Source organism: Gopherus flavomarginatus, chromosome 1 (assembly GCF_025201925.1).
Source record: "Gopherus flavomarginatus isolate rGopFla2 chromosome 1, rGopFla2.mat.asm, whole genome shotgun sequence".
NCBI classification, from domain to species: Eukaryota; Metazoa; Chordata; order Testudines; family Testudinidae; genus Gopherus; species Gopherus flavomarginatus.
This window is the reverse complement of record NC_066617.1, coordinates 116707474-116735364: the sequence shown is the minus strand read 5'-3', so window position 1 is coordinate 116735364 and position 27891 is coordinate 116707474. Positions and strand designations below refer to the sequence as shown.

The 27891-nt window shown below is 46.0% G+C and overlaps 2 protein-coding genes across 5 annotated transcripts in view; one reads left to right on the top strand and one right to left on the bottom strand.

Moving 5' to 3' along the window:
- ERC1 (ELKS/RAB6-interacting/CAST family member 1) overlaps window positions 1-4727 on the bottom strand; it is a 604755-nt gene extending 600028 nt beyond the window's left edge. Inside the window, exon 1 of the mRNA XM_050918047.1 lies at window positions 4675-4727. The gene's annotated coding sequence lies outside the window, so the exon portion shown is untranslated. The remainder of the gene's footprint in view (window positions 1-4674) is intronic.
- RAD52 (RAD52 homolog, DNA repair protein) lies at window positions 21-27714 on the top strand. Of its 4 annotated transcripts, none has more exons than XM_050918862.1 (12): window positions 21-66; window positions 12032-12120; window positions 16105-16206; window positions 16668-16761; window positions 20496-20563; window positions 20825-20943; window positions 21037-21112; window positions 23604-23800; window positions 24656-24789; window positions 25576-25659; window positions 26302-26541; window positions 27049-27714. In XM_050918862.1, exons 2-12 carry the CDS (start codon window positions 12034-12036, stop codon window positions 27108-27110), a joined length of 1263 nt encoding a protein of 420 aa, XP_050774819.1. In that variant the 5' UTR covers window positions 21-66; window positions 12032-12033; the 3' UTR covers window positions 27111-27714. The 4 variants fall into 4 exon arrangements, with proteins under 4 accessions (XP_050774819.1, XP_050774834.1, XP_050774825.1 ...); XM_050918877.1 differs by lacking the exon at window positions 21-66 and adding an exon at window positions 74-169 and having other exon boundaries at window positions 25579-25659; XM_050918868.1 differs by lacking the exon at window positions 21-66 and adding an exon at window positions 74-169 and having other exon boundaries at window positions 27052-27714.
- Window positions 27715-27891: the final 177 nt, after the last annotated feature.

Genomic DNA, 27891 nt, shown 5'->3' with positions numbered 1-27891 from the left:
GCGTGCGCGCCGAAGTGGCTGTAAAAAGACCGTCACGAGGTCAACGTCGTCCCTGGCGCGTCCAGTGTGGGCGGGAAGTTTGTCTTTTTCCGCTTGCCGTAACCACGTTCTCCATAAGGGAGAGCTGCTGCTGAAGGAAGGAGCGAGCCCCGCCCCCACTCACGCACAGGTATTGAGAGATCCAGCCCCATGGGGCGTGGTGCCCGCCCTTTATGTGGCCTCCCGGTGGATGCACAAGCGCCTCTCTCCTGCGCCCCCGCCGTGATTGGCTGACAGACCCTTTGGGGCAGCGCCCGCCCCCACCTTGCCGGGCCGGTGCAGACGCCGCCTCTCGGCCCAGCGCGCGGGGCCTCGTTATGGGTAGGGCGCTAAAGTCGCATCGGGCAGGGCAACGGCTTTCCGCGCGCTCGGGGGCGGAGTTGGAGGGGAAGGAGGTTTCTCTGCCCACAGAGTTTGGCGCCGTCGTTGTCCCCCGGCGAGCTGTCGGTATGAGACGCCTTCGCCGTAGGTCGTTCAGATCAACGTGATCCTCGACTGGGAGAGTAGAAGGAGCGGGGGCGTCTCCCAAGGCCAGGCCCCTTATGACCCTGACATGGGATGTTGCGGTAGCTGGGGTAGGTGTAGGATCCTCCTGCTCCTTTCTTACAAGGAGGATGAAATAGCTGGTACTGTGGACATTTAGGGTATGTCTGCTCTTTAAAGCTCAAAATGTCCCTTGTTTGTGCTAAAACTCTGGGAGCGTCTACACTTGTTAATTATCAGAGAGGTAGCCAGGTTAGCCTGGATCTGTAAAAGCGGAGGAAGGGGGTATTCACCCACGAAAGCTCATGCTCCAAAACGTCTGTTAGTCTATAAGGTGCCACAGGACTCCTTGCTGCTTTTACATTTGTTAATGACTTTTTGCAGTGAAGAAAACCACCTTCACAAGAGGCGTACACCTCTTACCACTGTTCTTTTTGCATTGCTGTGAAAGTGAAGACACATTCTAGCAGTGTAAACACCTTTTGGCCTCCAGAGGAGATCCCACTGTTCCAAAAGCGACCACTCTGGCCAGCATCTCTGCTGCTCTGACGCGTGGACATCTGCCCCTCCATCTGTAAGCCCCGGGAAGTTTGAAGCTCCCTTTTGTTTGTAGATGTAGTGAGGCAAGCAGCCAGACAGCAGGAGGTTTTTTTAAAAAATGCCACAGAAGAAACAAGGATGTAATGGGGCTCCTGAGAGACTAAGCAGGGCAATACAGGGCACTTCTGCTCCCTCCCTCCTCCCACAAGACCTATCGAGAGAGCTGCACCGTGGGATAGCTGTCTTACAGCGCTTCTCTCATAGGGGATGGAAGTGCTGATAGTATAAACGCTCTCTGACACCCAAGGAATCGAATGAGTACACAAACCAGTGCTTTACGTTCACTATCACCAGTGAAACTTACAGCACAAAACTCTGTAAATGTAGACATACCCTTAAATTATCATCACCAAACATCTGAGCAGTGTAGAGTAACTCTCATCTTTCAGAAATACTGCTACAGGCTCTATGGGCTGATCTAGATGTCTCCGTGTTGGTATGTGTTTTTGCAATCATAAAAGCTAGAGACTGGGTTATGTTTTTATTTTTAAAGTGAAATTCTGGAGAACAAAATAACTGCTTGAGAGCGCTACCAATACGCCATACTGCTATGTACCAACCCAAGCCCTGTCTAACATACAAAATATTTTACAGCGCAGTCTAAGGTCTGATCTATACTATAGACCTATATTGGTATAACTGTTGCTCAGGTGTGAAAAAGCCATACCCCTGAGCACTATAGTTGCACTGACCTCACACACATATATACACACAAGTGTAGACAGCACTTCTCCCGCCAACATAACTACTGCCTCTTAGGGAGGTGGATTAATTAAGCTGATGGAAGAGCTTTCTTCCAGTGACTTGTGGTCTTTGTTACAGTACTACAGCGGTGGCAGCTGCGCCAAAGCAGCATTTTAACTGTAGACTTAAGCTGAGACAGCATGCCCCTTCTCTAGTAGAAAACAGGAAAAGCTGTGCATAAATGACAGTCTGCAGCATGTGCTGCCACACATGTGAGCAGCAACCTAAGGAAACGAGTACTGGGTCTTGCACAGGACTGAAGTATTCTAGCAGCCTCAAGTTTAAAGACTATATTTTGTAACTTTAAATAATTTTCAGTAAAGAAAGACAACAACAAGCTAGGGTGGAACAGATGCACAGTTAAGTCTCAAGAGTGAGATGCATAGTTAGTACGTACTAATATCCCAGATTCATTTAGGGTTTACTGTCCTGCTTGAAATGCTATCTTTGTGCCTGATATAACAACTACATTTTTAAGTACCTGTGGCTTGAATGACTTCATACTACTTTTTTAATATTATAAAAGCAAGGATGTTTCTATTCTGGTAATTGCATTCTACCAAACTAAATTCCCACAACACTTACACATGGATATTGTGTTTGTCACTGCCAGTCCCAAACAATCATACAGTGTTCCTGTGTTCTGTTACGGAGCTATGTTTTTCACTCTAGAGATGACTTGAATTGGTTTGTGTAAAACTAGTATCTCAGTCTGAGTTTGTAAAGCGCTTTGGTATTCTTCTGGAAGAAAGGAGTTATATAAAGTAAAGTTATTCTGAGATTTTTAAACACCGAGTGTGTGCTCAATAAGGGTCTGCTCTTCAGGACAAGCCGTTTTCTTCTACATCATTTTACAAATGTGAAACTTAAAATACTGAATGATGTGACCAATTTGAAAGGTTACTTGCGTCAAGTAAGCTGCATAATAAAAAGTCCCCTATAACATTTACACACAAAATTCCACTACAATTTCAGTTTGATGCTGTAACATTCCCAGTTTGTCCTAAACTGTTATGCAACATTTTTGTGCCCTGTTAAAAACACGTACAATGTTCCACTTCAAAGATTGCTCTATACACCACTGAAATGCAGCTATCTGCATATAGTTTATATATTGGTTTGTCTGTAAAATGCTGTGGGAAGGAAATATTGTAGAAGGAAATACCCTATATAATTATAGATTATCTAAAAATAAGAAAAATGGGATAAATAGGAATTTAGAACAGAATGCACTGGATTGTCTCCAGTACCGGCCAGCTAAGTACCTCTTTGAGCTCACGTTTGACTAGCTTGCTCTGGGTGGGATCTGTGGAATGATTGTTATTGAAAGAATGTAAGAGATTTTCACTCAGCAAACCATTGCCTCACTCTGAAGGAAATTTTTTATCACATACAGAAAAAAGGGGTAACATGCTGGGGAGGAAGAAAATAAGAGTATTGTGAAATACAGATTGCATGAAAATTTGTTTTAGGCCGTGTGTGTGTGTATATACACACACACACACACACACACACCCCTCTACCTCGTTATAACGCTGTCCTCGGGAGCCAAAAAAATCTTACTGTGTTATAGGTGGAATCGCGTTATATCAAACTTGCTTTCATCCACCAGAGTGCGCAGCCCCCCCAGAGCACTGCTTTACCATGTTATATCCAAACTCATGTTATATCAGGTCATGTTATATCGGGGTAGAGGTGTATATAGACTGTGTGGCCCTTGAATGATCATTTCCCACAATAGCTATGCTCAGTTGGAACAGTGAAACTGGTAGCCATTACAGGGAAACTTGTGAACCACAGGGAGAACTTTCTCAGCTTCTGGGTAAAAACTGTGGAACTCCTTACCACAAGAGATAAGAATAAACCACATTCACCTCACCACTTTCAGAACTCTAGCCAACATTAATTTCTTTGATTTGGCCTTCTCAAAACAATTACTTTATTTTTAAAAACAACAATCTACAAGCAGATTACTCTGACACATTTAAAAAGCTTATGAGGTGTTAAGGTACTACAGTAATAGGCACTAAAGAAGAATACTTGGTTGTGGAATTTCCTGCCAGCTCAGGTCAGGGTAAAAAACTGTAGAGCCATGATCATTTTTGGAGCATAGTGCAAAACCTATATTTTTGTGCATCTCTTTCCTTGATGATGGAGGGGGAGGGCGGACTGCCTGGGACCATTACAGGGCAAATTTGAAGAGAATTACTTGTAAATAATAAAAATGAGGAATCCTTTTGGCACCTTAGAGACTAACAAATTTATTTGGGCATAAGCTTTCGTGGGCTATAACCCACTTCATCAGATCCATGGAGTGGAAGATACAGTAGGCAGGTATAAAAATACAGCACATGGAAAAAATGGGAGAGTTGCCTTACCAAGTGAGGGGTCAGTGCTAACAAAAGCATCTGGGGTTAGCACAGGCCAAAATAAAGAAATAACCTGATTGTGTCTACCTAAACATTCCCTATCCCAATTAATCCTGCTAGGTATGAAAAATAATTTTTCATACCTGGTTCAAACCTTCAGCAGCCTTCCTACTTACAGCATTGCTGCTCTGTGTTCCTCCAATCCAGAGAGAGCAACAGACAAACAAACTTTCCCTTTGTTTCCCCATGTTTAAAAATTCTAGCCTTCCTATTGGCTCTTTTGGTCAGGTGCCCACTTTTTTTTTTCTTTAACTGAGGGCCTTTTTAATCCTTTACAAGTAAAGCAAGTAAAGAACAGCTACCAAGAGGGATTTTACAGCTAACTGGCTGGCTGGATGTCCATCAAAGGGAGCTATCTCCCCCTTTATTTATCACACACCCCAAATCACAGATGGTACTGGCCAGCCTGGTTCAGGGTAGGTCCACACCAACTGGGATTTCTTCCTGGAGATTAGAAAACAGAGTTAATAAGATATATGCACCTCTAATTTTACTAATAATTACATGAAGAACTAATCAGTACTTTCTACATTTCAAGGACTACAATGACTTAGAATGCAGGGACATTTTTACTCAGCTGATTCTGGGAAACCTCCCCGGTAGAGCACATCACCCACTTTGTTAGAGGCTCCTGAAATGTGTTATATCTCAAAATCAAAGTCTTGAAGAGGTAAACTCAACCAGAGAAGTTTTTTGTTAGTCTCTTTGACTGTGTGAAGCCACTTCAGTGCAGCATGCTCAATCTGCAAGTGGAACCGCTGTCCCCAAATATATGGGCGTAGCTTCTCCAGAGCATACACAATGGCGTAACATTCTTTTTCTGAGACTGACCAGTGCTTTCACTCTCAGAAAGTTTTTTGCTGAGAAATGTGGTAGGATGGAATTGTTGATCTGGTTATTTCTGCATTTAAAACTGCTCCTACACCATGTTCAGACGCATCTATGGTTACGATGAACGGTTGGTTGAAGTCCAGGGCCCTCAGTACAGGGTCAGACATAAGAGCCACCTTAAGCTGGTTAAAGGCTTTCTGACACTTTTCAGTCAACTGGAACTGCATTTGGCTGTGGTTTTCTGGTCAGGTCGGTCAGTGGGGCAGCAGTTTGGCTGTAGTGTGATACAAATCAGTAATATCCAGCCAAGCCCAAGAAGGATTGGACCTGCTTCTTTGGCTTAGGGATAGGCCAGTTTTGGATAGCATTTACCTTAGCCTGTAGGGGGTTGATAGTACCTTGACCGACCTGGTGTCCAAGGTGCGTTACCCTGTTTAGGCCTATTTGACACTCTTTGGCCTTAACAGTTAATCCCGCCTCCTTTGTGCACTGGAAGACAGCTTGGAGATGTTCCAGATGTTTTGCCCATGAATCTGAGAATATAGCCACATCGTCAAGGTAGGCGACTGCAAATTCCCCAAATCCAGCCAGAAGGTTATCTACCAGTCTCTGTAAGGTGGCGGGTGCATTTTGCAGTCCAAAAGGGAGCACATTAAACTCACACAGCCCTACATGGGTGATGAAGCCTGACCTTTCCTTCGCTGGGTCATCTAGCGGCACTTGCCACTACCCCTTTAGTTAAGTCTAAGGTAGAGATGAACTGGGCACATCCCAGTTTCTCCAATAGCGTATCTGTGTGTGGCATTTGATAATTTTCTGGGCAAGTTACAGCATTTAGCTTATGGTAGTCCACGCAGAAGTGGATTTCCCCACCTGGTTTGGGAACCAGAACTACTGGAGAGGCCCATGCACTCTCAGAGGAGCGGATTACACTCATCTATAAAATGTCCTTGATCTCCCTTTCTATTATGGTTTTGGCTTGAGGAGCCAGCCTGTAGGATTGGGATCTAATTCAGTGAACATCACCTGTGTCAATGGAGTGGTATGCCCATTCTGTCCATCTTGGGGTGGCTGAAAACATTGGCGTGAAGCTGGTACACAGCTTCTGGATTTGCTGTTGCTGCTTACGCCCAAGGGCCATAGAATGGTTCACCTATTCCGTGCCTTCATTGCTTTTTCCTTCATAGTATACTCCTTCAGGCCACTCAGCATCCTCTCTCTCCTGGGCTGTAAACTGGAGAACCTTGATTTCTCGGGAATAAAAGGGCTTTAGAGAATTAACATAGTATACTTTAGGTTTTAGGGTAGGGTCTGGGAACACTATGAAGTAATTAATAGCTCCCAGGCATTCTCAGACCATAAATGGTCCCTCCCATGACACTTCTATCTTCTTCACATGGAGCACTTTCAGGATCATGACTTGGTCACCTACTCTGAAGGAAAGCTCTCTGCATGTTTATCATACCAGGCTTTTTGCACTTGCTGAGCATCCCGTAGGTTTTCCCAAGCAAGGGCTAGAGAGTCTTTGAGGGTGTTTTGCAGGTTGGTTACAAAGTTCAAAATGTTAGTTCTTGGAGAAGATGTGACCCTCTCCCATTGCCGCTTCACCAATTATAATGGCCCCTTAACTTTGTGGTCATAAATGAGTTCAGAAGGTGAAAATCCAAAACTAGGATGTGGTACAGCCCTGTAGGCAAAGAGCAACTGCTGCAATACTAGGTCCCAGTCGTTGGAGTGCTCATTCACAAATTTACATATCATGGCCCCCAAAGTCCCATTAAACTTTTCCACTAGGCCATTTGTTTGATGGTGGTAAGGGGTGACAACCAAGTGGTTTACCCCATAAGCTTCCCAAAGAAGTTTCATGGTCCCTGCCAGGAAGTTAGTTCCCAAATCTGTAAGAATGTTGGAGGGCCAACCTACCCAGGCAAAAATATCTGTCAGTGCCTGGCTCAGGCTTTTGCTTAGAGCTACTGCTTCTGGCCATTGAGTGGCAAAATCCATGAAAGTCAATATGTACAGCTTTCCTCTGGGTGTCTTCTTAGGGAAAAGACCCAGAATATCCACAACTACACGCTGAAATGGAACCTCAATGATGGAGAGTGGCTAGAGAGGGGGCGTGACCTGATCTTGGGGCTTTCCCACGCTCTGGCACACCTCACAAGACCGGACACAGGTAGAAACGTCCTTGCCCATGACCTCCCCAAACAGTCTTTGGTCCTATTCACCCCAGCATGGCTACTAGGGTGATCGTGGGCTAAGCTCAAGAGCTCTTCCCTATACTTAGTTGGAACTACCAACTGTTTCTGAGGATGCTAGTCCTCCTTATGCCCACCAGAAAGGGTCTCCTTGTATAAGAGTCCTCCTATAACAAACCTGGACCTACTAGAAGATCTGAGAGGCAGTGGGTTGCTCCGTGCCACTGTCCAAGCTCCCTTGAGTCTCTCATCTGCTTCCTACTCTGCCTGGAACTGCTTCCTTGATGCTGGAGACATTAGTTCCTCGCTGGGTTGTGGACTTGGGCTTGGTCCCACTGGAAGCAATGCAGGTGATGAGTTGTTTCCATTGACTGTGAACCGCTCTCCGCTGGTACACTAGGTGGTATTTCAGGCTCCAGTTGAGCCTCTTGCGCTGGTTTAGCTGCAGGTGCAGGATCTGTGGTGCCCTTTGGCGCTGGCTCCCCTGTCTCTTGTGGGGTTGCAAGCACAAGCTTTAGTGCTAACTGCTCCACCAGTTTTGATTCTTAGGCTGGTTCTGGTTGGGTCCCAGGAACTGGATCTACAACTGTTCCCATAGACTCTGGTCGGGGGTCTTCTTCCACCACCACTGCCTGGGTTCCTGTAGGAGGCTCAGGAATGGAGTTAGGTGTGGAGGCCTGTTTAGCCTGGCTGCAGGTGACTATCCTCACCCTTTTTGTTAGCCTCACATGGTTGTCTAAGTCTTCTCCCAGCAGCATGGAAATGCGATAATCGTCTATGTCCCTGACCAGCCCTTGTACTGGACAAGCAACCTGGCTGTTGGCAAGTTAAAAAAGTTGACCTTAAAGGGTTGCACCATCACTTGGGCCTCTGGGTCGATGAATTTGGGGTCCACTTGTGCACTAGTGTCTCTCCATCCAGTAATCTTCCTCCCGCCCACACAGTTTCCCTTCACTCTGGGGGTATTTGCGAAACATCTGTGCCTGAAGGCTCTTTGGTGGGACTCCGGGGTGATGAGTTGCAGTTGGTTGGTGCTTTTGGGGCAGTTGGCCTGCACATGCCCCAGCTCATTAAATTTGAAGCATCACGCAGCTGACTGTGGGCTGGGCGAGGTGGATGGTTGGAGAGTATGGTCGTGGGACAAAAGGGCATCTGGGGCCTCCCCAGCTGCGTGGAGGGTTCCTCCTTGCGAGTTGGGGTTTTGGGCTGACCCTGATGGTGGGGTGTTGTCTCGGGTTACGCCTTCTGGTATCCGCTTCAACTGCTACTAGCTTTCCTCTCCGCCACCTCCACTCATTTGTTTCCAATCTTCCCCCACCTCAGTTACAGTTTTGGGCTTCCCCTCTAGGGTGCGCCTTTCTAGTTCTTCAGGAACACCCTCTAAGAACTGCCCTATTTGCATTAGGAGAGAGAGATCTTCCAGAGATTTAACACTTGCTCCTGATACTCAGGCATCCCAATTTTTTACCATGTGGTAGACGTGTCAGGAAAATGCCACATCTGGTGTCCACCTTAGGGCTCTGAACCGCTGACGGGCATGGTCGGGTGTTAACACCATTCTAATTCTGGCCTTTTGTTTTAAAAGTTTATACTCGTTCATGTGTTCCTTAGGTATTTCAGCTGCCACCTCTGCTAAGGGTCCACTGAGCTGCGGCCTCAGCTCCACCATATACTGGTCTATAGGAGTATTGTATCTAAGGCATGCCCTTTTGAAATTTTCTATGAAGGCCTCTGTATCATTGCCTACCTTGTATATGGGAAATTCCTTGGAATGGGGAGCGGTACTTGGAGGAGGATTGTTAGGGCTACCTCAGTGGTGAACTGCTGTACTAGGATTGTTAGGGCTACCTCAGTGCTGAATGGTGGTACCAACGCGGTGCCTGCGGGTGCCATGGCGCCCACTGGGGCATTTATGTGTGCCTGCCTAGTGCCCAGCAGGGGAGAGAGGCCACGGCCCTGCCCCTGCCGGGGACCGAGAACTCCGGGGCCCACAGGCTGGGGGTGCTGGTGTTCTCGGTCCCTGGCAGGCGGGAGGCCACAGCTTCTCTCCAGGACTGCAGGCTGCGGGCGCCAATGTTCTCAGTCCCCGGCAGGCACAGGGCTGCAGCTTCTCTCCAGGGCTGCAGGCTGTGGGCGCCGGGGTTGTCTGTCCGTGGCAGGGGTGGGGCCATGGCTTCTCTCCAGCTATCCACGGCCCCACCCCTGCCAGGGGACAGAGAACTCCGGGGCCGCAGGCTGCGGGCTCCGATGTTCTCGATCCCCAGCAGGCGCGGGGCCGCAGCTTAAGCCGGAGAGGAGCCGCGGCCCTGTGCTGCTGGGGACAGAGAACACCGGGGTTGCAAGCTGTGGGCTGCAGGCACCATGTTCTGTCCCCGGCAGGCGTGGAGCCCGCCTAGTGCCCAGCAGGGGAGAGAAGCCGGGGCCCCACACCTGCCGGGGACAGAGAACTCCGGGGCTGCAGGCTTCGTTCTATGTTAAAGTAAGAATAATAAATATATTTGGACCAGCAGTTCAACAATGTTTTACTTTGTTAAAATAAATAAGATGAAAACTGTTTATGATATTTGTTTTGTAAAAACTCCTTAATTTTTCTTACAGGTAGATAAAAAAGAGCAAATTCACATGATAAGGTGAAAGAGTAATTGCCGAATAATTTAATTAATACCTTTTACATGTAAAATTACCCTTTTTATCTTATGGATTCATATATTATGTAATATAAAATGTTTTTCATATTATTTAATGTACAAATACAAAATAAGCCTTGAAAAATTGTTGGCTTCTGAAAACATGAATGTGCTACTGGCCACACAAAGGTTAGGGACCACTGCTATAGTTGAACCATTCCTTACTACTGTCCAGACAGCCTGCGTATGGCTTCATGAGCCATGGGAGCAAGGGGTAGGCTGGGTCCCCCAGGATAACTATAGGCATCTCAATGTCTTCAATGTTCATTTTGTGGTCTGGAAAGAAAGTCCCAGATTGCAGTTTTTTTAACAGACCCAAGTTCCTAAAGATGCGTTTGTCATGAACCTTTCCCAACTGTCCTACATTCATGTTGGTGAAACACCCCCTGTGATCCACCAACACTTGCCTTTCAAAAGTATCCCTTTCTGTTTTATGTACTCTTTGGCAAGATGGTCTGGTACAAATATGGGGATATGCGTGCTATCTATCGCCCCATCGCAATTAGGTAACCCTATCGCAGCAAAACCATCCACTATGTCTTACACATTTCCCAGACTCACTACCCTTCGTAGCAGAAGTTGATTAATGGCCCTGCACACTTGGAGCATAGTAGCTCCCACGGTTTACCTACTCCAAATTGATTCCTCACTGACCAGTAACTGTCTGGCATTGCACGTGTCCAAATAGCGATCGCCACTCACTTCGCCACTGTCAGAGCAGTTCTCATTTTTGTGTTGCTGAACTACAGGGCAGGGGTAAGCTCTGAACAAAGTTCCTGGAAGGTGGCCTTCCACATTTGAAAGTTCTGCAGCCTCTACTCATCATCCCATACCTGCAAAATGATGCAGTCCCACCAATCAGTGCTTGTTTCATGGGACCAGAAATGGCTCTCAACAGAGTGCAGCTGCTTGCTCTGTGACTGCCAGCAGCAACTGTGAATTATTTTTTTTTCAATGGCTTGCAGCAGGGTTGCTTGCGGGACATCGCTTTATGTGTGGCGGACCCTACTTCAGCTCTGGAAATACTGCAGGAGAAGGCACAAGATGTTTGAGATGCTCACAGCAAGAGTGCACAACTGAGCAGGCTCCATGCTTCTGGGGTTATGGCATACACATGGAGGTTTTAAGGCACGAAAACCACTGGGTTGTTTGCCGTTGATATGATGGAGGGAGCACAGTGCATCATGGGATGTTGATGCAATGTTCCCATTCTCTCCTGCGACAATGTTTTGGTCCCATGAGGCATTGCACAAACTTCTCAAAACATACTGCGGCAAGTTGCACTTTGGGTTAGCTACCCACGATGCACTGGTAGTGAGGACGCACTCCATTGAGACAATGACCATGGTTTGGCCACACATAATCAACTTAATTAATTTGGAGGCTCATGGTCGAATTAGATGAAGTCGACTTAATTTTGTAGTATAGACAGGCCCTAAGAAAAATCAGACAAAGGAGTGGGGAATTGTTAGTGGGGAATTGAAGTGTCCACATGGAGAGTTAGTGCAGAATAAATATTGTTTTAAATTCACACTCTAACTTCCACGTAGAAAAAGCCCTGAGGGGAACAATGAATGCGGGAGATAAAACAGGTTGAGGCTATGGATGGAGAAAAAGGTAGCAAAGGCCCATCTCTACCAGAAGTTAACAAAAAGTTATAACACTGTAGATTTTGCTTAAGAAAAGTGGTTATGTTGCAGGGATCTGTTAGATTTGCTCTTGGGAAGCAAAAAGTGAATTATTAATCATAAAATGAATTTCCATTGGAACTGCAGTTGTTCATTAAAATTCAAAGTATAATATTGGTATAATATCCAATGCATCCTGTATGAGGGGATTCTGCTGCATGCTTACAGTGGAGTGGACTACATACTAAGTCTCTTCTAGCCTACAGTCTTAAGTCTTCAGTGAGACAATTGTATCAGTTGCTTTCTATTCAGATGTTTTGGGGGGGTTGTTTTGCCAGTGATGATGATGACGATTCACTGTTTGTTATTTGTTTTCTTTCCTTTGTCTTTAGGAATGTCTGAAAGTCAGGGGACAAACAGTGGAAGTCACCCCAGCAAGATTGGTTCCAGCAGTGGTAGCTCTGCTGTGTGCTTTGGACAGGTCAGTCTCTCTCCATCTAGAACAGAGCTGGAAGCACTTAATTGTTTTTAATGCAGGATGCTAGTTGTATGTTAAAATCATACCTGCCGTCCTCACCATGATAGTCTTCATCCTCATTACATTTTCCCCTGCTGGTGGCAGAGCTGTCTCTCCAACACACATAGCTTTTATCTGAATTACTCAGAGAAAGCGCCTTGAATTATTTTTTAAAAGACAGGAAGAATGTTTTCCTTTCTCTGATGGATTGGACTGTGTCGTGGAGTAGGTACACCCCATTATGGGGCAATGGGTTGTGAAAGGGATCAAAGCAGAGATTTTAGCAGTCCAAGTGGCTTGGCCTCCCATGTCGCTATAGCTGCCCTGGCCCCTAGTATAGTGTGGCCCAATGACCAGAGTCCACAAGGCTGTCCTTTTGTTCAGGGCTGCTCGACCTCATGGCCCAAGTCTTTCTAGCAGGCCTGTAGCTCAGAGCAATATGGCCCAATGGCTAAGGTCAGTAGGGCAGGCCTTCTGCTGCGTGGTTCACCCCTCTGGGCATCAGCTACCCCACTGGTGAGGCAGCCAGGTAGGGGGACTCATGCCCACCCTGCTCCACCAGATCCCAACCCAGGACTAGGAAACAGTGCTTCCACAGTCAGTCTTGGTCACCCAGTACCTTAGTCCTGATCCTTGTATTGCTTCCTACCCTTCCTTCCAAGTCTGGTAGTCTTATGGCCTCCGTTCTCTCCTCTATCGGCAGCGGTGGTCGGCTAGGGGTCCGTTGGAGCCTGAGCCCAACTTGCTTCTGTATCTTGGTTGTGCGGCTATAATATTTGGTTCATTGGTCAGTGAAAGATGGCTGTGGCTCCATGCAGCCCAAACGGCATCATGACAAATTGATGTAAGCCAAATAGGGTAGGGAAGGCAGTCTTCTCACAGGAGGCCAGTGTCAGGGGTATCTGCCAGTACCCCTTAGTTAGAGGTGATCTTGAGGTGAACTAAGCACTACACAGCTGCTCGAGGAGCTCATCTACACGAAGCATTGGTTAGGTGTAGAACCAGGAGATAGTATTAACTTTCCTGAAATCAATACAAAATCTGATGGCCCCAACAAGCTTTGGGACCAGTACTATCAGATTCCACCACTCTCTCTGAGATTCCTCTACCCCCCTTAGGGACAGCTTACTTTCCAGTTCTTTTTGGATGGCTCCCTCCATCCTCTTAAGGAGCGGGCGGTGGTTGTTTCGTACCTTCTGACCCAGGAAGGTCAGTCAGTCACCTTGTGTCAGGAGTTGTGGTGGCCGGTGGCCTGGGTTGGGGGAGGCGGCTCCTACATTGGCCTTGTGTGGTCCCCGCTTGGCTGGATGACCTCAGTTTCCTGTGTTCCGTGGTCTACAGGCTTGCTGCTCTGACCCTCAGCGTTCATGTAGTCTTCCGATAAGAAGACAACTTCAGCAAGGGTTGCCGGGCAGGGCCGTTGTACCCATTCCTTCCCCCGGCAGGTAGGATCTGGGTAAACTGCTCCAGTGCTACCATCTCCACAACTTGGACTCTAATCCATTTCTCTGATTCCAGCCATCACCAGCAGTAGTCCCAGAGTTGCTGGGCTGTGGCCTGACCTTTGGCAGGTACTATTTGCAGCAGAGTCGTTGGCAGTACATGTCAGGACTGACATCAGCCTGGTCCAGGATGGCTGCCTTCACTTTGTTGTATCCCAGTGCCTCATGAGGGTGTAAGTTCCGGTAGGTGGTCTGGGTTGGGCCAGTTAAGTATGGTGCCAAGAAGGTAGCCCACTGTACTGGTGGCCACTTGGCCTGGCGACCCATTTGAATGTTACAGAGACGGCCTCAGGGTCATCACTGGACCCCATTTTAGTCACATGAACTGGTAGTCCCGTCAAAACATTCCTCGCCTCTGGTCCAGTTGGTGTGCTTGGTGTTGGGTGGCCAGTTCCTACACCATCTGGTGCCGCTGCTCCTACTGTTGCACCATTAGGAGCTGTTGCTGTGATCTGTTCTAGCAGCTGGTCTGGTCTTGCTTCTTGTTGTGCCGCATGCTGCTGCTGACTCTCCAGCAACCACTTCAAAATCCCAAGTGGGCTGGCCTCCTGTGTTGCCACAGCTGCCCCAGCCCCAGGGCAGCACCGCCCAGTGGCCAGAGTCAATGCAGCCACCCTTCAGTGCGGGACAGTGTGGCCCAGTGGCCAGATTACATAAGGCTGTCCTATTGTTCAGGGCAGTTTGGCCTAATGGCCCAAGTCTTATCTAGCAGGCCTGTAGCTCAGGGCAGCGTTGCCCAATGGCTACGGTCAGTAGTGCAGTTCACACCAGCGGGGCAGCTGGAGTAGGAGGACACAGGCCCATCCAGCTCCACTGGTCCCAACCCAGGACCCTAAGGAACTAGTACTTCCACGTTCAGTCTTGGTCACCCAATACCTCAGTCCCAATCCCTGGGTCACTTCCTACTCTTCCTTCCAAGGCTGGTAGTCTCATGGCCTCCCCGTCTGTCCTCCAGTAACGGTAATGGTCAGCTGGGGGTCCATTGGAGCCTCAGTCCGACTGGCTTTTAGGTACTGGAGCTCCAGCAGTCTCCCTTTAGGAGCCTGCAACACACATCTGCTCTCATCAGTGGCCAGCCCAGATTGAGCTTCTCCCTTTTATACACTGGTTCATCTGAAGGAGGCTCAACAGGTGCATGGAGATGTCGCTTCCTCAGCCCACAGTGTGAGGTTAACCCTTTCTGAACCTGTGCAGGGTAGGTACGCCCCGTCACAGACTGGTTTATCTTAAGAGTGGATGACATGCCGCAGGCTTTCTTATAAAAACATGCATTCTCCTCTATTGGTGGAGAGAAGGTAGCTGTTTTCACTCCACCATTGGAAGAAACCTACAGAGTTTTCCTTTGGCCTTGCATGGTGAATTCTCCTATCCGTGCCATTATTTCTTCAGTTAGCTGATGAATATGATGTCTTTGTATATATGTACACAATGTTCTTTTCCCTTTTGCCTGATGTATATTTCTGTATAACTGCCAGAAAAAGAAACGGACAGTTATTCCTAAAAAAAGTTAAATGGAACAATACATTGAAATCTAAATGTTAAAACCTCATGACTGTGCATTAGAATTTTTTTGTTTAAGTTTCATGCTGTTTGCTGAATTATATTGCCTGGCAGGATGGGAGTTGGCACAGCTCTGAGGATCCCTTAAAATTCCACTCTAAGTTTTGTTTTACAGGTGAATAGAGCAGCAAGATTGAGGTTTAGGGAAGATTCCCTTTGGACAAGGCCAGCTCCATTCCTTAGTTAGGGGGAAGCGTGGTGCTGTTGAGTAGAAAAAGACATCTACACTACTGTTCAGAGAGGAGCTGGAATTGAACTCAGTTCTCCCTGCACACACCTATATCTGTGCAGAGCAGGAACACTCACGCCACATTCATGAACACATACTTAAGCCTATCTGTATCTGTTGCAGAGTGTGTATACATTATAGCTAACATTTCTGCCAGTGCAATAAGTAGCGACACCTAGTTGATCTTCTGACTAATATGAGTGGTGCTGATAGAGATTCCTTCTATGTTTCATTCCCCTGCAGCCTGGACTGGACTTTGCACATGTTACAACTGCTGTAGAATTTCATAGGGATGGGAGCAAGGGTACTCCTTCAGACTGGTGTGCTTGTCTGAGTTCTATCTCTTTGTAATTGGTATGTTTGCTGCTTGGGAGAACTGGAGAAAAGTTGTATAGAATTTAACAAAGATCATTGATCCATCTAATCTAGTTCTTTGCAAAAACAAGCAATATCACCAGCATAATACACCTACCCCATGGAACAAAGTAACTTCCTTCCTGAGCCCTTTGACTATCCTTTACATTCTGAAGCATGAGTGTTGAATACTCATCTTCTCCTGGAAGATTGGAATAAAGAAAAATGGGATGAAACAGGTGCTGGGGAGCTAATAGAGTGAAGAAACTAAAGCTATCTGACTCTGCTATGCTTCTATTAAAGTACCAGTATACAGCAGATGAATACCAGGCCATCCAGAATGCCTTGCGTCAGAGGCTGGGTCCAGAGTACATCAGTAGCCGGCAGGCTGGTGGAGGACAGAAGGTACAAACAAGTGTGTATGCAGAAACATTGTGGGTGGGGAATGGGAGAGAGAGAATTCATCACTATGTCCCTAGCTCAGCCACTGATTTCTTGACACCTTTGGCAAGTCACTTAACTTTCTCCTTCAGTTTCTTCATCCTTTAAATTGAAATAATATTTACGTAATTCATAGGATGTTGGGCGTTATTAATTGTTCAGTACTTTGAACATGTAAATCACTATATAAATGCTACATTTTGTGTATAAATTATTCGGGTTTTTTTTCCCCTGTTTTGTGTTCACTAAATCTGCCTCTCTCAGTTGTGCCATCTTCTTCTGGAGCTTGGGCTTGGAAGGGACCAGCTCTTTTTTCATTGTTTGCACACAGGCAATCAAATGTTTCTTGAAATTAACAGGGTTTCTTAGTGTGGTACAGCTATGACTGTAAAGGCCTTTTTAAAATTCACTGTTCCTCTTTTCAGGTTTGTTATATTGAGGGTCACAGGGTCATCAGCCTGGCCAATGAGATGTTTGGCTACAATGGCTGGGCTCATTCGGTCACTCAGCAGAATGTTGGTGAGTATCTTTTTCCAGGTTCTGAGGAATTGTGTTCCTATTGCTTCATACTGAGGGTCTCTAAAGTGGTAGAATGTGGTCCCTGTTTGAGAAACTATCTTTCCTGGAACCTGTTCAGCTGAAACAGCAGGAAACATGTCTTCAAAGTGACAGTCCCTGTAAAAGACACAGATTAAATTTTGGAGCCTACAGGCTCCTTGACAGTTAGGAGAAAGCAAAATAGAGTAATGGTGAAACCCCTGTCCTGTATGTAAAGAAAACCTTGTTTATGTTCAGTAGCTCAACTTTGTGTAATGGCATGTCTGAATTACTGAAAATGAGTTTATTCAGCCAAGTGGGGATGATTGGGCCAAAGCATTCCATCTAGACTCTTCCACCAGCTTAACCCTAGCAGCCCTGAGCTCTAATTTTTCCCACGCATGTGCACAATGAATTTTGTTATGTACACCAATATGGAGGTGATATGTGACATCACCTCCATATTGGTGCACACAACAAAATTCATGTGGCGGAGGTTGGGCCGAAGAATTCGGAGTGTGGGAGGGGGCTTAGGACTGGGGCAGAGTGTTGAGGTGTGGGAGCATGAGGACAGGGGGTGCAGTAATTTCAGTAATTCAGGCTGTGGGGTGGGGCCAAGGATGAGGGGCTCAGGGCTGGGGAAGAGGGTTGAGGTAGGGATGAGGAGGGCTCTGGCTGGGGATGAGGGGTTTGAGGTGCAAGCTGCCCCGGGGCTACAGCAGGGAGAGAGGACTCCCCTAGCTCTCTCCCTCCCCGCAGCAGCACCTGGACTGGGGGGGAGAGGCATCTCTCCCGCCCACATCCCTGAGTGCTTGCACGGTACTTAATAGGCTGCTGTGCGGCTGCGCAGCTTAGAGGGAACTTAGACCCTGAGCCAACTGTCAATACCATGTGCAACTGCTACCCACAAACAAACATCTCAAAACTTATGCACCCCCCACTTCAACTATGGAACTTCCTGCAAAATACTTCCTTGTGATCAGCATCCAGGTCTTGAGAGTCTTCGAGTAATTGCTCATATGTGTCCCCATATTTGGGATACCTGTAGCCAAGTGCACAAACTCAGAAAGTTTTGGCTAACAGTGCCTAATTGAGCCATGCACACACTCCTTGATGCTGTGCATTGTGCAGATGGCAGAAAGGAGACCAATCCTAACTGCCCTGAGTTCTTTCTGAACACTGCAGGAGCAGCAAGTTGAAACACTGCAGTATCCCCAGTGCTTTCTTCAGTCTATTCTCCTTTGAGTTTTTTAGGGTGGCCAGTTAAGTTTGCACTCTTAATTGTTAGGAGACACTGTTGCAGCTTTGTTTGGGACCAAACTCCATTGGCCCTGACCCTATGTTTTTAGGTTCTGGTCAATTTTACATGGTTCAGGCCTAGTGGTCTCTCTTCATTTACCATTCATGTTGTGGCTGTTGCCAGTAAAAAGACTAGTTGTAGTCTCTCTGCATTGTGCAGTGTGACAATGGTGACCATGAACAGTGCTTTTAAGTGCCTTAGTAAAGGACAAAATCCATATTGATGCTTGGTCTGCATCATTTTCACCCCTCACACTAGAAAGGAGGAGGGCCACCTCAATTTCATCTGTTGGAGAAGACACTTGAGGTTCATACAACAGAGTGCAGTACTGAAAGATCAGCACATTCACTTTGAGAGTCTAAGTCAGGTGCAGAGATTGCAGTGAGAAACTCCTAAACTGCACCAGCATTTCAGCCTGGTGATTGGAACGTTGGTGCTAGCTTCCTCAGTAATGAATTCTGATAAGAAAGCCGGAGAGTTACAAAGATCTGAGAAGCACATTGTTAGAACAGTGTCAGTATAGTGGATCCTCAACATTTAAGGGACTGACAGCCTGCTGGCGCTAGCTGTTTCTCATGACATTGAAATAGAGTGCAACCCTTTCATGTCACTCCATACTTTGATGCAGTGTCACTTGTTATGGGTCAGTATCAACAGATCCCAATGGAAAGAATAGTTACTCAACTGTTCCTAACTGTGGTTTTTTGAGATGTGCTGTCCACATAAATTCCACCCTTGACCCATTTGTACATGAGATAGGATTAGTTTCGCCAGTACTATTCATTGACATGTGGTAAAGGGAGCAGGTTGCTAAGGACTCAGAAGGGGAACTGTCTACCTTGCTAGTACTATATTAAGGTCTCAGGAACAAGGGAGCTTCCCAACAGGGTGAAAAACCATGCATGAGTCACTACAGGACTGGAAACTACAATGTGGCCCTAGCTAGACTGGTGATGTTGAGATATTCATAAGAATGGTAGAAATGCAGGGCTGGAGGGAATGTCAAGAAGTCTTCTAGTCCATCTCCCCACACTGAGGCAGGATCAAATATACCTAAACCATCCCTGACAGGCTTTTGCCTAACCCTGTTCTTAAAAACTTCCAGTCACATGGATTCCACAACCACCTTGGGTAAGCTATCCTTATAGTTAGAAAGTTGAGTGTATTGAGATATGGTTCACGGCTCTTGCTTTGCAAGATGCCTATTTTCAATCTATAGCATCTAATAAACTAACACTAAACTAAATCGTAATGATCTAAGGCAAGGGTAGGCAACCTATGGCATGTGTGCCGAAGGCGGCATGCAAACTGATTTTCAGTGGCACTCACACTGCCCGGGTCCTGGCCACCGGTCCGGGGAGCTCCATATTTCAATTTAATTTTAAATGAAGCTTCTTAAACATTTTACAAACCTTATTTACTTTACATACAACAATAGTTTGTTATAGACTTATAGAAAGAGATCTTCTAAAAACATTAAAATGTATGACTGGCACACGAAACCTTAAATTAGAGTGAATAAATGAAGATTTGGCACACCACTTCTGAAAGGTTGCCAACCCCTGATCTAAGGTGAATCAAACAGTATGCAGGTGAGACCATCTCTCTTAGAGAGAGATGCTGTGGAGTGACCAGCCAATCAGAATAGAGAAACTTGGTATTTTCTAGCGGTATTGATTTTTCTGATAGCCAGTTGCCTGAGCAGAGTTTTAAAACTTCCCCGCCCCAACCTCACACCAGGTACTTTTGCAAACAAGTTCTTTTAGGTGGTTCCCATTTAGGGCATGTCTGTACTATGGGCACTGTAGTGGCAAAAGTGCAGCACTGCACTATGCCTCTATAAGGCCATCGAACGAATGCTTCTTACGTCATGTGAAGGAGTTTTTCTGTTGCTGTTGGTAATCCCTCTCTCAGGCATCAGTAGACAGAAGAATTCTTCTGTCGACCTAGCCATGTGTACACTGGGGGTCGTAACTATGGCTCACAGGGCACGGAAGGTAGGTCGATCTAAATTTTGTGTGTAGACCAGGGCGTAGTGTTTAAGCTTTCTGGGGGTACGTCCAGACTACCCACCGGATCAGCGGGTAGCGATCGATCTATTGGGGATCAATATATTGTGTCTCGTCTAGACGTGATATATTGATCACCAAACACGCTCCCATCGACTCCGGAACTCCGCCAGGGTGAGCGGCGGAAGCAGAGTCAACAGGGGAGCCGCAGCCCTTGATCTCACGCCGTGAGGATGGGAGGTAAGTCGAAATAAGATACTTCGACTTCAGCTACGCATATCTTACATTGACCCTCCCCCTCCAAGTGTAGACCAGGCCTAGGAAGATGAGCATGAGACAGAAATTTCACCCTGTGATATACTGTTTGGGTCTCCATTTTAACTCTATCTCCTTCCTGCTCTCCCCAGATTTTGTTGATCTCAACAACGGCAAATTCTATGTGGGAGTTTGTGCATTTGTGAAAGTTCAACTGAAGGTAAATGGATGTATTTTTGTTTGCTCCATCTGTTAGTGAACTGCTAGTTATTTAAGAACCATGAATGACGGTACTAGTGTGTGTGGAGCTGGACTGGAACACACCATGTTACTGTGTCAAACCAGACAGTCCTGTGGACCCCTGGAAAGCTGAGCTTACTATAGAATAAATACCAATCCACATTAGAGATATATAGTCAGGTGCGTGAAAGCAAAAGTTCCAACAGTACTGCCTTTTTTTTTTTTTTAACTGACCCCACAGGATGGGTCATACCATGAAGATGTGGGTTACGGAGTGAGTGAGGGCCTGAAATCTAAAGCGTTGTCCCTAGAAAAGGCAAGGAAAGAAGCAGTGACAGATGGACTGAAGAGGGCACTCAAGTAAGTGGAGAACCAGTATGTTGCCCTTCTGCTTGCACGTTTCCACAGAATAAAATGTTATTCTCAGTCATGGCAGGCTCTCTTGTTCCTCAGGTGCTTTGGAAATGCTCTTGGAAACTGCATCCTGGACAAAGACTACCTGCGATCAGTGAATAAACTTCCTCGGCAGGTGCGATATGGGTGGCTTTGGAGAAGAAGAAAGCAGAGTAATTTAGTTTGCCAGGAACCTTTAGTAGGTCATTGGTTCCATCCCCCTGTATCGACAGGGATGGAAATCATTATTTCTAAACCATACTTGCTAGCTGTGTGTGAGAGAATGTGTTCAGTGACAATAATTCCACAGCCTCCCTTAGCTGCTAGTTAGTTTGTCTGAACTGTTCTTTGTAAAAGATTTTCCCAGTAGTTCATCAAAATAATGCCATTCTGATGCTGAAGCCCATTGCTGTTTCTCTCTCTCCATGGGTCTTGTTTACTCTGTTCTAGTCAGGTGGTCATACCATTCCCATCAAATGGTACCTGAGCACCAGACCATTCTGTATCATTACCAGTAGCGGGTCCAGCTACACCCTTGCTGATAATAGTTTAAATACTAGTGTAGACAGGGATGAACTATTTCCAGGCTCATCTCAAACCAAGTTACTCAAATCACTGTACTGTGCTATGTACAGTAGAGCTTCTTTTACACTAGAAGTTTTTCATATAGTAGCCCACAGTACCGCCCCTAGTCCACCTTCACCATTTGTAGGGCACAGTGGGAACGCTAGTCTAAACAAAGTGCTGGCAGCCACTGCTTTTCCCTTACACAGCTGTCGAGAGCTTCAGCTCTCCCTGACAGCTTGCAAAATACCAGTGCAGAAATCTTCAGCATACAGACAATTGAAAATTTAGAGGCTAAGAAAAATAAACTGAATGTAACACTGCACTGGTCTACTGTACTGATTATATTATTCATTTTTATATTTACTATAATAAAACTTCTCCAGTTTTTGATATACTTGAAGCTACCATAGAATTTCCAGTATACTGCAGAAATGAGAAGGGCTTGCCACAGATTTTAGTTCCAGTTTACAGAGAGTCCTGTATACAGAAGTAGAGCCGTGGGCATGCTTATCTTAGGGAAGGAGCCAGGAGAAGCAGCCAGCAGTACCTGTTGGAGGGTGCCATATTGGAATCAGGTGGATTGGCTTGGAGGTGCTGATTTATAATCTCACTCAGGACCACATGGTGGCTGAACTGCAGTATTGCAGCTTCCTGTGGAATTAATATGGAAACTGCAAACTCTGAAATTGTGTGTGGGCAGGAGGGATCTCTGCTATTTTTTGATTGTCTTAGAGTTGGCTGGTTTTAATAGGCCAGAGACAGCTAGAGTGACATTTTAATGTTTAAAACCAAAAATGAAAGAGTTGGAGGGGGAACTGATTGGTTGAAGCCAATGGGCCATGGCCCTGCAAATTTAGTTTCCAGTCCATAAGCAAAGTATTTGAGGCCAGAGTTCTACTAAACTTTGTGCTTCATTATGAGATGAGGCCCTTACACTCCTTATAAGAGCACCCCTTTAACTACTGTCTTTCGTCTTTTTCCCAGATTCTGAACATGCCCAGGTCTCCATCTTGTCTCAGACTGATTTTTTCCAGACCTTTTATAGTTTCTGTTGCTCTCTTCAGGGCACACTCTGGTTTGTCTCTTGAGTGGTACCTAAAGCTAGACATAAGCTTTTTGACTTAACCAAGGCTAAACACTGAAGAATAATATCTTACTTTTTTACATGGAATTTCCCTTTTTAGTGGCACATCCGCTATAACCCTTAATGCCTTCTCAGTATCCTCACTCATCTGTTATTTCTTCACTAGTATTATGATGTAAAGATTTCTAGGGTATCCATCATCATAGGTGATTGCTGTATGTTGAATCAGTTACACTTTCTGTAATAAATATAAATTATTAGAATGTTATTCACATGTGAAATCTGTTTATTGCTGGAGCAGTTTTCATTAAAATAAATCTTTGTGGCTTTTCAGTTAGGGATTGCTATTTGCCATGGCTAACGGTGGTTCAGAGATACGTACGGTAATTGCTCTAAGCTAGTGTCAGTAGCACATTTCCATCTTCTTAGACTTCTGCACTTACACGTCCAGGCTGGGTGGTACAGTGTCTTCCTCTGTCGCTCTGTCTAGCCGCCCTCCCCAAATGTGCGCAGTTAAAGGGTGGGGTGTATTTTTCCACTCCTGTGTTGGAGGGTGAAGACAATTCTCTGGCCTGATCTAATCCATTTCTGTGCACACATTTGTGAAGTTAACATTATTGTAATAGCTGGGGTTTACTACCTTGCCTGCCTCCATACCATGGGGATTGGCCAGATTCTACTACTTTTCTATTTTACAGTTCTCTTGTGGGTTGGTATGGAGGCAGTGCTAGCTAACAAACGCTGCTGACACTAATGATGGTGCTCTGCAAACACCCACATTAACTCCTTGCAGAATACAGAACCCGAACAGTGCTTGGCAAATGGGAAAGGACAGAACCTGCCCAAACTAATTTAAGAGCAGCTAGAGAAAGACACACAAACCATGAAATGCTGTTATAAGAGGCTTTGAATCTGTAACTTTTGAGTTGATGAGGGAGGGGGAATTGAATCATAATCCATTGACCATTTGTCCTAGTTGCCTCCTGAGCTGGATTTGGCCAAAGCAAAAAGGCAAGACTTGGAGCCTGCAATAGAGAAGGCTAGATACAGTAGCTGTCTGCAGAAGCAGAGTGCAGGGCAACCCCAGCACTGTGAGAGCGTGTCCCCATGTAGACCAGGACAGGAGGTGGCTTCCTTAAGCACAGTTGAGCAGGAGCAGCAAAACAACTCCAGGTGAGTGTTAACCTGAGAATTTTTTTAGTTTATTAGTTGTATCGTACTATAAATGAGCACCCATTCTAATCACTCTTGGCACTTAAAATATACAGACTCCCCCAGTCACTCCCAAAATTCCATCTCCCTATAGCTGCAGAAGCATGTATGAGTCGTGCTGAGTGGAGCTCCCTGAGCTTGCAGCTGGTTCTCTCCTTAATTCAGACAATCCCATCTGATTCATAGCTATTATACCATCCATTTCTCTAGAGACTAGCAATAGGCTTTTAGGGGGCATCCAGTCATAAGGGAGTGCTGAATTACAAGGTGCATAGCACGGTCTGTCTAAGCCAGAGAGTACATGAGTCCAACAGCTCAGCAGCAGGCACGAGAAGAACCTGGAAGGTCCAAGGCCGTTAAATCTCTACGTCTGCCTGCACATAACCACACAAGGTGTCTAATAATCACCTACACATGCAATATTTGCATGGGACAGAGCTCAAAGTGCAAAGCCTACTACGAAGTGTGATAAACGTTGTCTCATACCTAATTCAAATCAGTCTCTTCTACTGGAGTAAGGGATAAGTTTGTGTAAATGATTGAGAGAGGAGAGCTGGGTTCTAGCCAGAGCCTTCCTGTATGAACTTGGACAGGGCTTCACTGTGCCTTAGTTTATACATCTAGGCACTCTGAAGTTGTAAATAGTTAATGCTTGTAAAGCGTGTTGGGACATGGGGGCCCTTTCAGTGGAAGGTGTGATGGAAGTGTTAACTACTATTGTATTTTCCCTGGCGTGCTATTGCTATAAGCATCCCTCTTCCTAATGTGTAAGTGTAGCTGGTCACCATCCAACTGTGTGTTTATTTCTTGGGACAGACATAACATCACCTTAGTCTGTGGGAGTGATGCCACTTACCAGCGGAAGTTACGACAGAAGCAGCTTCAGCAGCAGTTCCGGGAGCAAATGGAGAAAAAACAGCTGGCAGCAGCCAATCCAGGCAGCAAACAGGGTAAGACACACCACTGCGAATCTGCAAGTCCAACCACCTAGGCTATGTCTATGCTACAGCCATGACTGCAGCTGCGCCACTGTAAGGTCTCCTATGTACCTGCTCTATGCCAATGGGAGAGCTATTCCCTGGGCATAATTAAACCACCCCCCAACAAGCAAGGGGTAGCTATGTTAGCCAGAGAGCATCTCTGGCCAACATAGCATGGTCCACGCTGGTGATTCTGTTGGTGTAACTTATGTCTGGCAGGGGTGTGGGTTTTTTTCCCATCTCCTGACTGACAAGAGTGCTAGTGTAGAAACAACACACCCCCACCCAGCACAAGCATGGCTGACAAGGTTAACCCCTCATCAGCTGCCTAATTTTACCACCTCTTGCCTGAGTGAAGGAATCTATAAAATAAGGAAATCTGTCATTTTTAAAACTTGTTCCCTGTAGGGCAGGGATGTGGGCTCAGACTGGACATGACCAAACTTGCCCCATGTCCTCTTAGGAAACGTTAGGTAGTGCTGCTGTAGAGCAGCAACAGGAAAGACTGAACACCAAACCTCTGCTCATGCTGCAAGAAATATCAGGATATTTCCCTTGTCCTCAGTAAGCCTTACAAATACCCCCTCCATACCCACCTGTCCAGCAAAGGCAAGCAGTGGGTATAGGATACCTAGTATCTGGGATCAGGTGCTGCTGGTCTTTCTGATCTTACCTGGCTCTCTTCCCCCTCGGAAATTAGGTGGTGTCCTTTTGTGTTTCTGGCACTAATAGCTCCCCTTTGTTACCTGTGCCCAGCAGCATCTCATCCCTCACTGGTGAAACACAGCACTCCAGCAGCAGCACACCAGGAACCAGCTGCAGAAGAGGAGTTCTTTGCAGGTTGGCAAAATGTTAGTTCACAGGGGTGAAGGCAGGATTTAATGAAGGGATTGGGAAAGTGGCATAGGCACCATCTTTACTTTAGCAATAGGATGTGGCAACCCTAACCCTTAAAGGGGGGAAAGACATGGGCAGAGGTGTGAGTTGATTCATGGCCACACACTTAAACCTCTCCTAGTGATAAAACAGCCCCTACAATTAGAGGGTCACTAGAGGGAACCTGCCTCTAGGAACCTTTTTTTTGTAGCCATTAGGGTTCACGCAGATTCCAGTCTTGGTGCATATACAGGTGAGATCAGATTCTTTTCAGCAAGTAGTGTCTGTTAGGGCTGCATATGTGTTCTTTAACCCTAGACCTGAAAGCAAAGTGCAGAACAAGCCCAGCTGCACTTCCTTCCATCTTACTGCCTGTAGCTGCAAGACAAAACCCTTGAAGTGTCTGCTTCTCTGGGGCAGTGTGTTTTTTCCTTTTAGTTTCAGTTAGAATGAATAGGCAAAAGGAAACTAACAGCAAGCTCCTTTATAGTTTAACGCCTCTAGGGGTCAAGTGAGGAAAGGGTGCACTGGTACTGGAATTGCGCTTCTTTGTCTGAGCTGCCATACTGTTGTCTTGGTGTTGTGTATGTCTTTGACTTGTTCCAGATGACCCTGAGCTTTGGGACATTCCCTTGGAGACCACTGCTCTCAGTGATATGGAGAGCCACAAAAAAGGCGCTGTAACAGCCCAGGCTCCTACAACACCTCTTGAACACTATCACATGATGACTCGCAGCAGGACCCCTCAAACAATGAACCATAAGAAACCATACGAGAGAACTGCACAATGGCAGGTGTCCCCTAGGCACAGGCCTTCCAACCCCTCTTCCAACCAAGGTGCACCAGGTACGTACTGTAAGAGGAGTGTAAGTGGCTACAGTGAAATGTAGACAGGAGGAAGCCGTGGAAGAAAGTAGAGGTGATCGTGCTGAGTAGCAGCATGTGAAACTGAGCAGGGAACACAATGAAGTTTGTCAACACTTTGCACACATTCCAGCACATTGACTAAGTAACTGTCCTGGCATGGAACTCAGTTGTGTGGTTCTGTACATGGCTATCCTCCCCCCTAGACTGTTTTACACTTTCAAACCCCCGCTAGCACTTCCTTCTTCAGTCTTGGAGGGCTGTTAAGGGTAAGGGGGAAGAGAGATTTTTTTTGTTTTTACCAGAACCTGAACATAAGACTTAAGCTCCTTCAGGGAGAGAATGGGAGACAGATCTCCCCAGAAAAGGGACTTGGCCATCCTACATGCCCTTCTAGGTGAGGGAGAAAAAGCACTGGAAAACATAGGTAAGTTTTGGAAGCAGAAGAGCAGAATAATTTGCCTACTAAGGACCTGTTGTCTTATTCAGCAGAGTGCAGCCCATACAGGAAGAGCCAAGGCATGAAGAAAAGAAAACTGGAACCCTCCTAACAGACAGGACAGCACCTGAATTATGTTAGTTTCCTCGTGATTATTTGAGCACTACAACCATATTTTCAGAAGCATATCATGAACCTGTTTAAACACAAAGAAAAATCTAGTGCATTAGATCTGTGGCTTTCATGCAATGCTGATCGACAATCTTCGGTCATAACTCTTTACTTACTTTAGCCCCTCATAATGTGCTTGATGTCCCCTCTTGTGGTTAAAAAGTTTGATGCATCGTTTCTTCCTGAGTCAAGCAGTTTGGGAGCCTGCCCAGTGCCGGGGCCTGTTATTTTAACTCCTTTGGAATGACACAAGATGCAACTCTACTCCCCCGATAACTGAAGGGTGCCCTACTACTTTACTTCCTCTATGATGAAATGCAGTTTCCTTTAATGTGGATAACATTCAGCAAGATCAGATCCTGGAAAGAATTATTTGAAAGGAGACATTAGTATGTGGCTGTATGTGTTACAAAGGACTAAGATTGACTAGTTCTTTTTAGGTACTTGTTTTTATACTAAACTTTATCCCCTTATCTTATGGAAAAATGTGAATAAATATGCAAAATCAGAGCATTAGTTGAGTAATCTAATTTGTAACTCTGCGAGGGAGCAGCAGCATGTTTACTTGGAAGATAAAACAGTCACCAGGGCAGGGGACTTATTCCTGTTACAGTAACAGCTCATGGTTTAATGCAACTCAGTGTTAAAACCCACTTGCTTTCTTGAGGAAGACAGAAGTCTGTACCATAACCTTACAAGTGAAACTGAAAACTCAATCCCTA

What these genes read in the sequence shown, in the direction of transcription:
- RAD52 (XM_050918862.1), top strand. Translation starts at nt 12,034, where the DNA reads ATGTCTGAAAGTCAGGGGACAAACAGTGGAAGTCACCCCAGCAAGATT. An exon ending in GAGCAGCAAAACAACTCCAG is followed by an intron (nt 23,801 to 24,655) that starts GTGAGTGTTAAC and finishes TTCTTGGGACAG; the next exon opens with ACATAACATCACCTTAGTCT. An exon ending in TTCCAACCAAGGTGCACCAG is followed by an intron (nt 26,542 to 27,048) that starts GTACGTACTGTA and finishes TGTCTTATTCAG; the next exon opens with CAGAGTGCAGCCCATACAGG.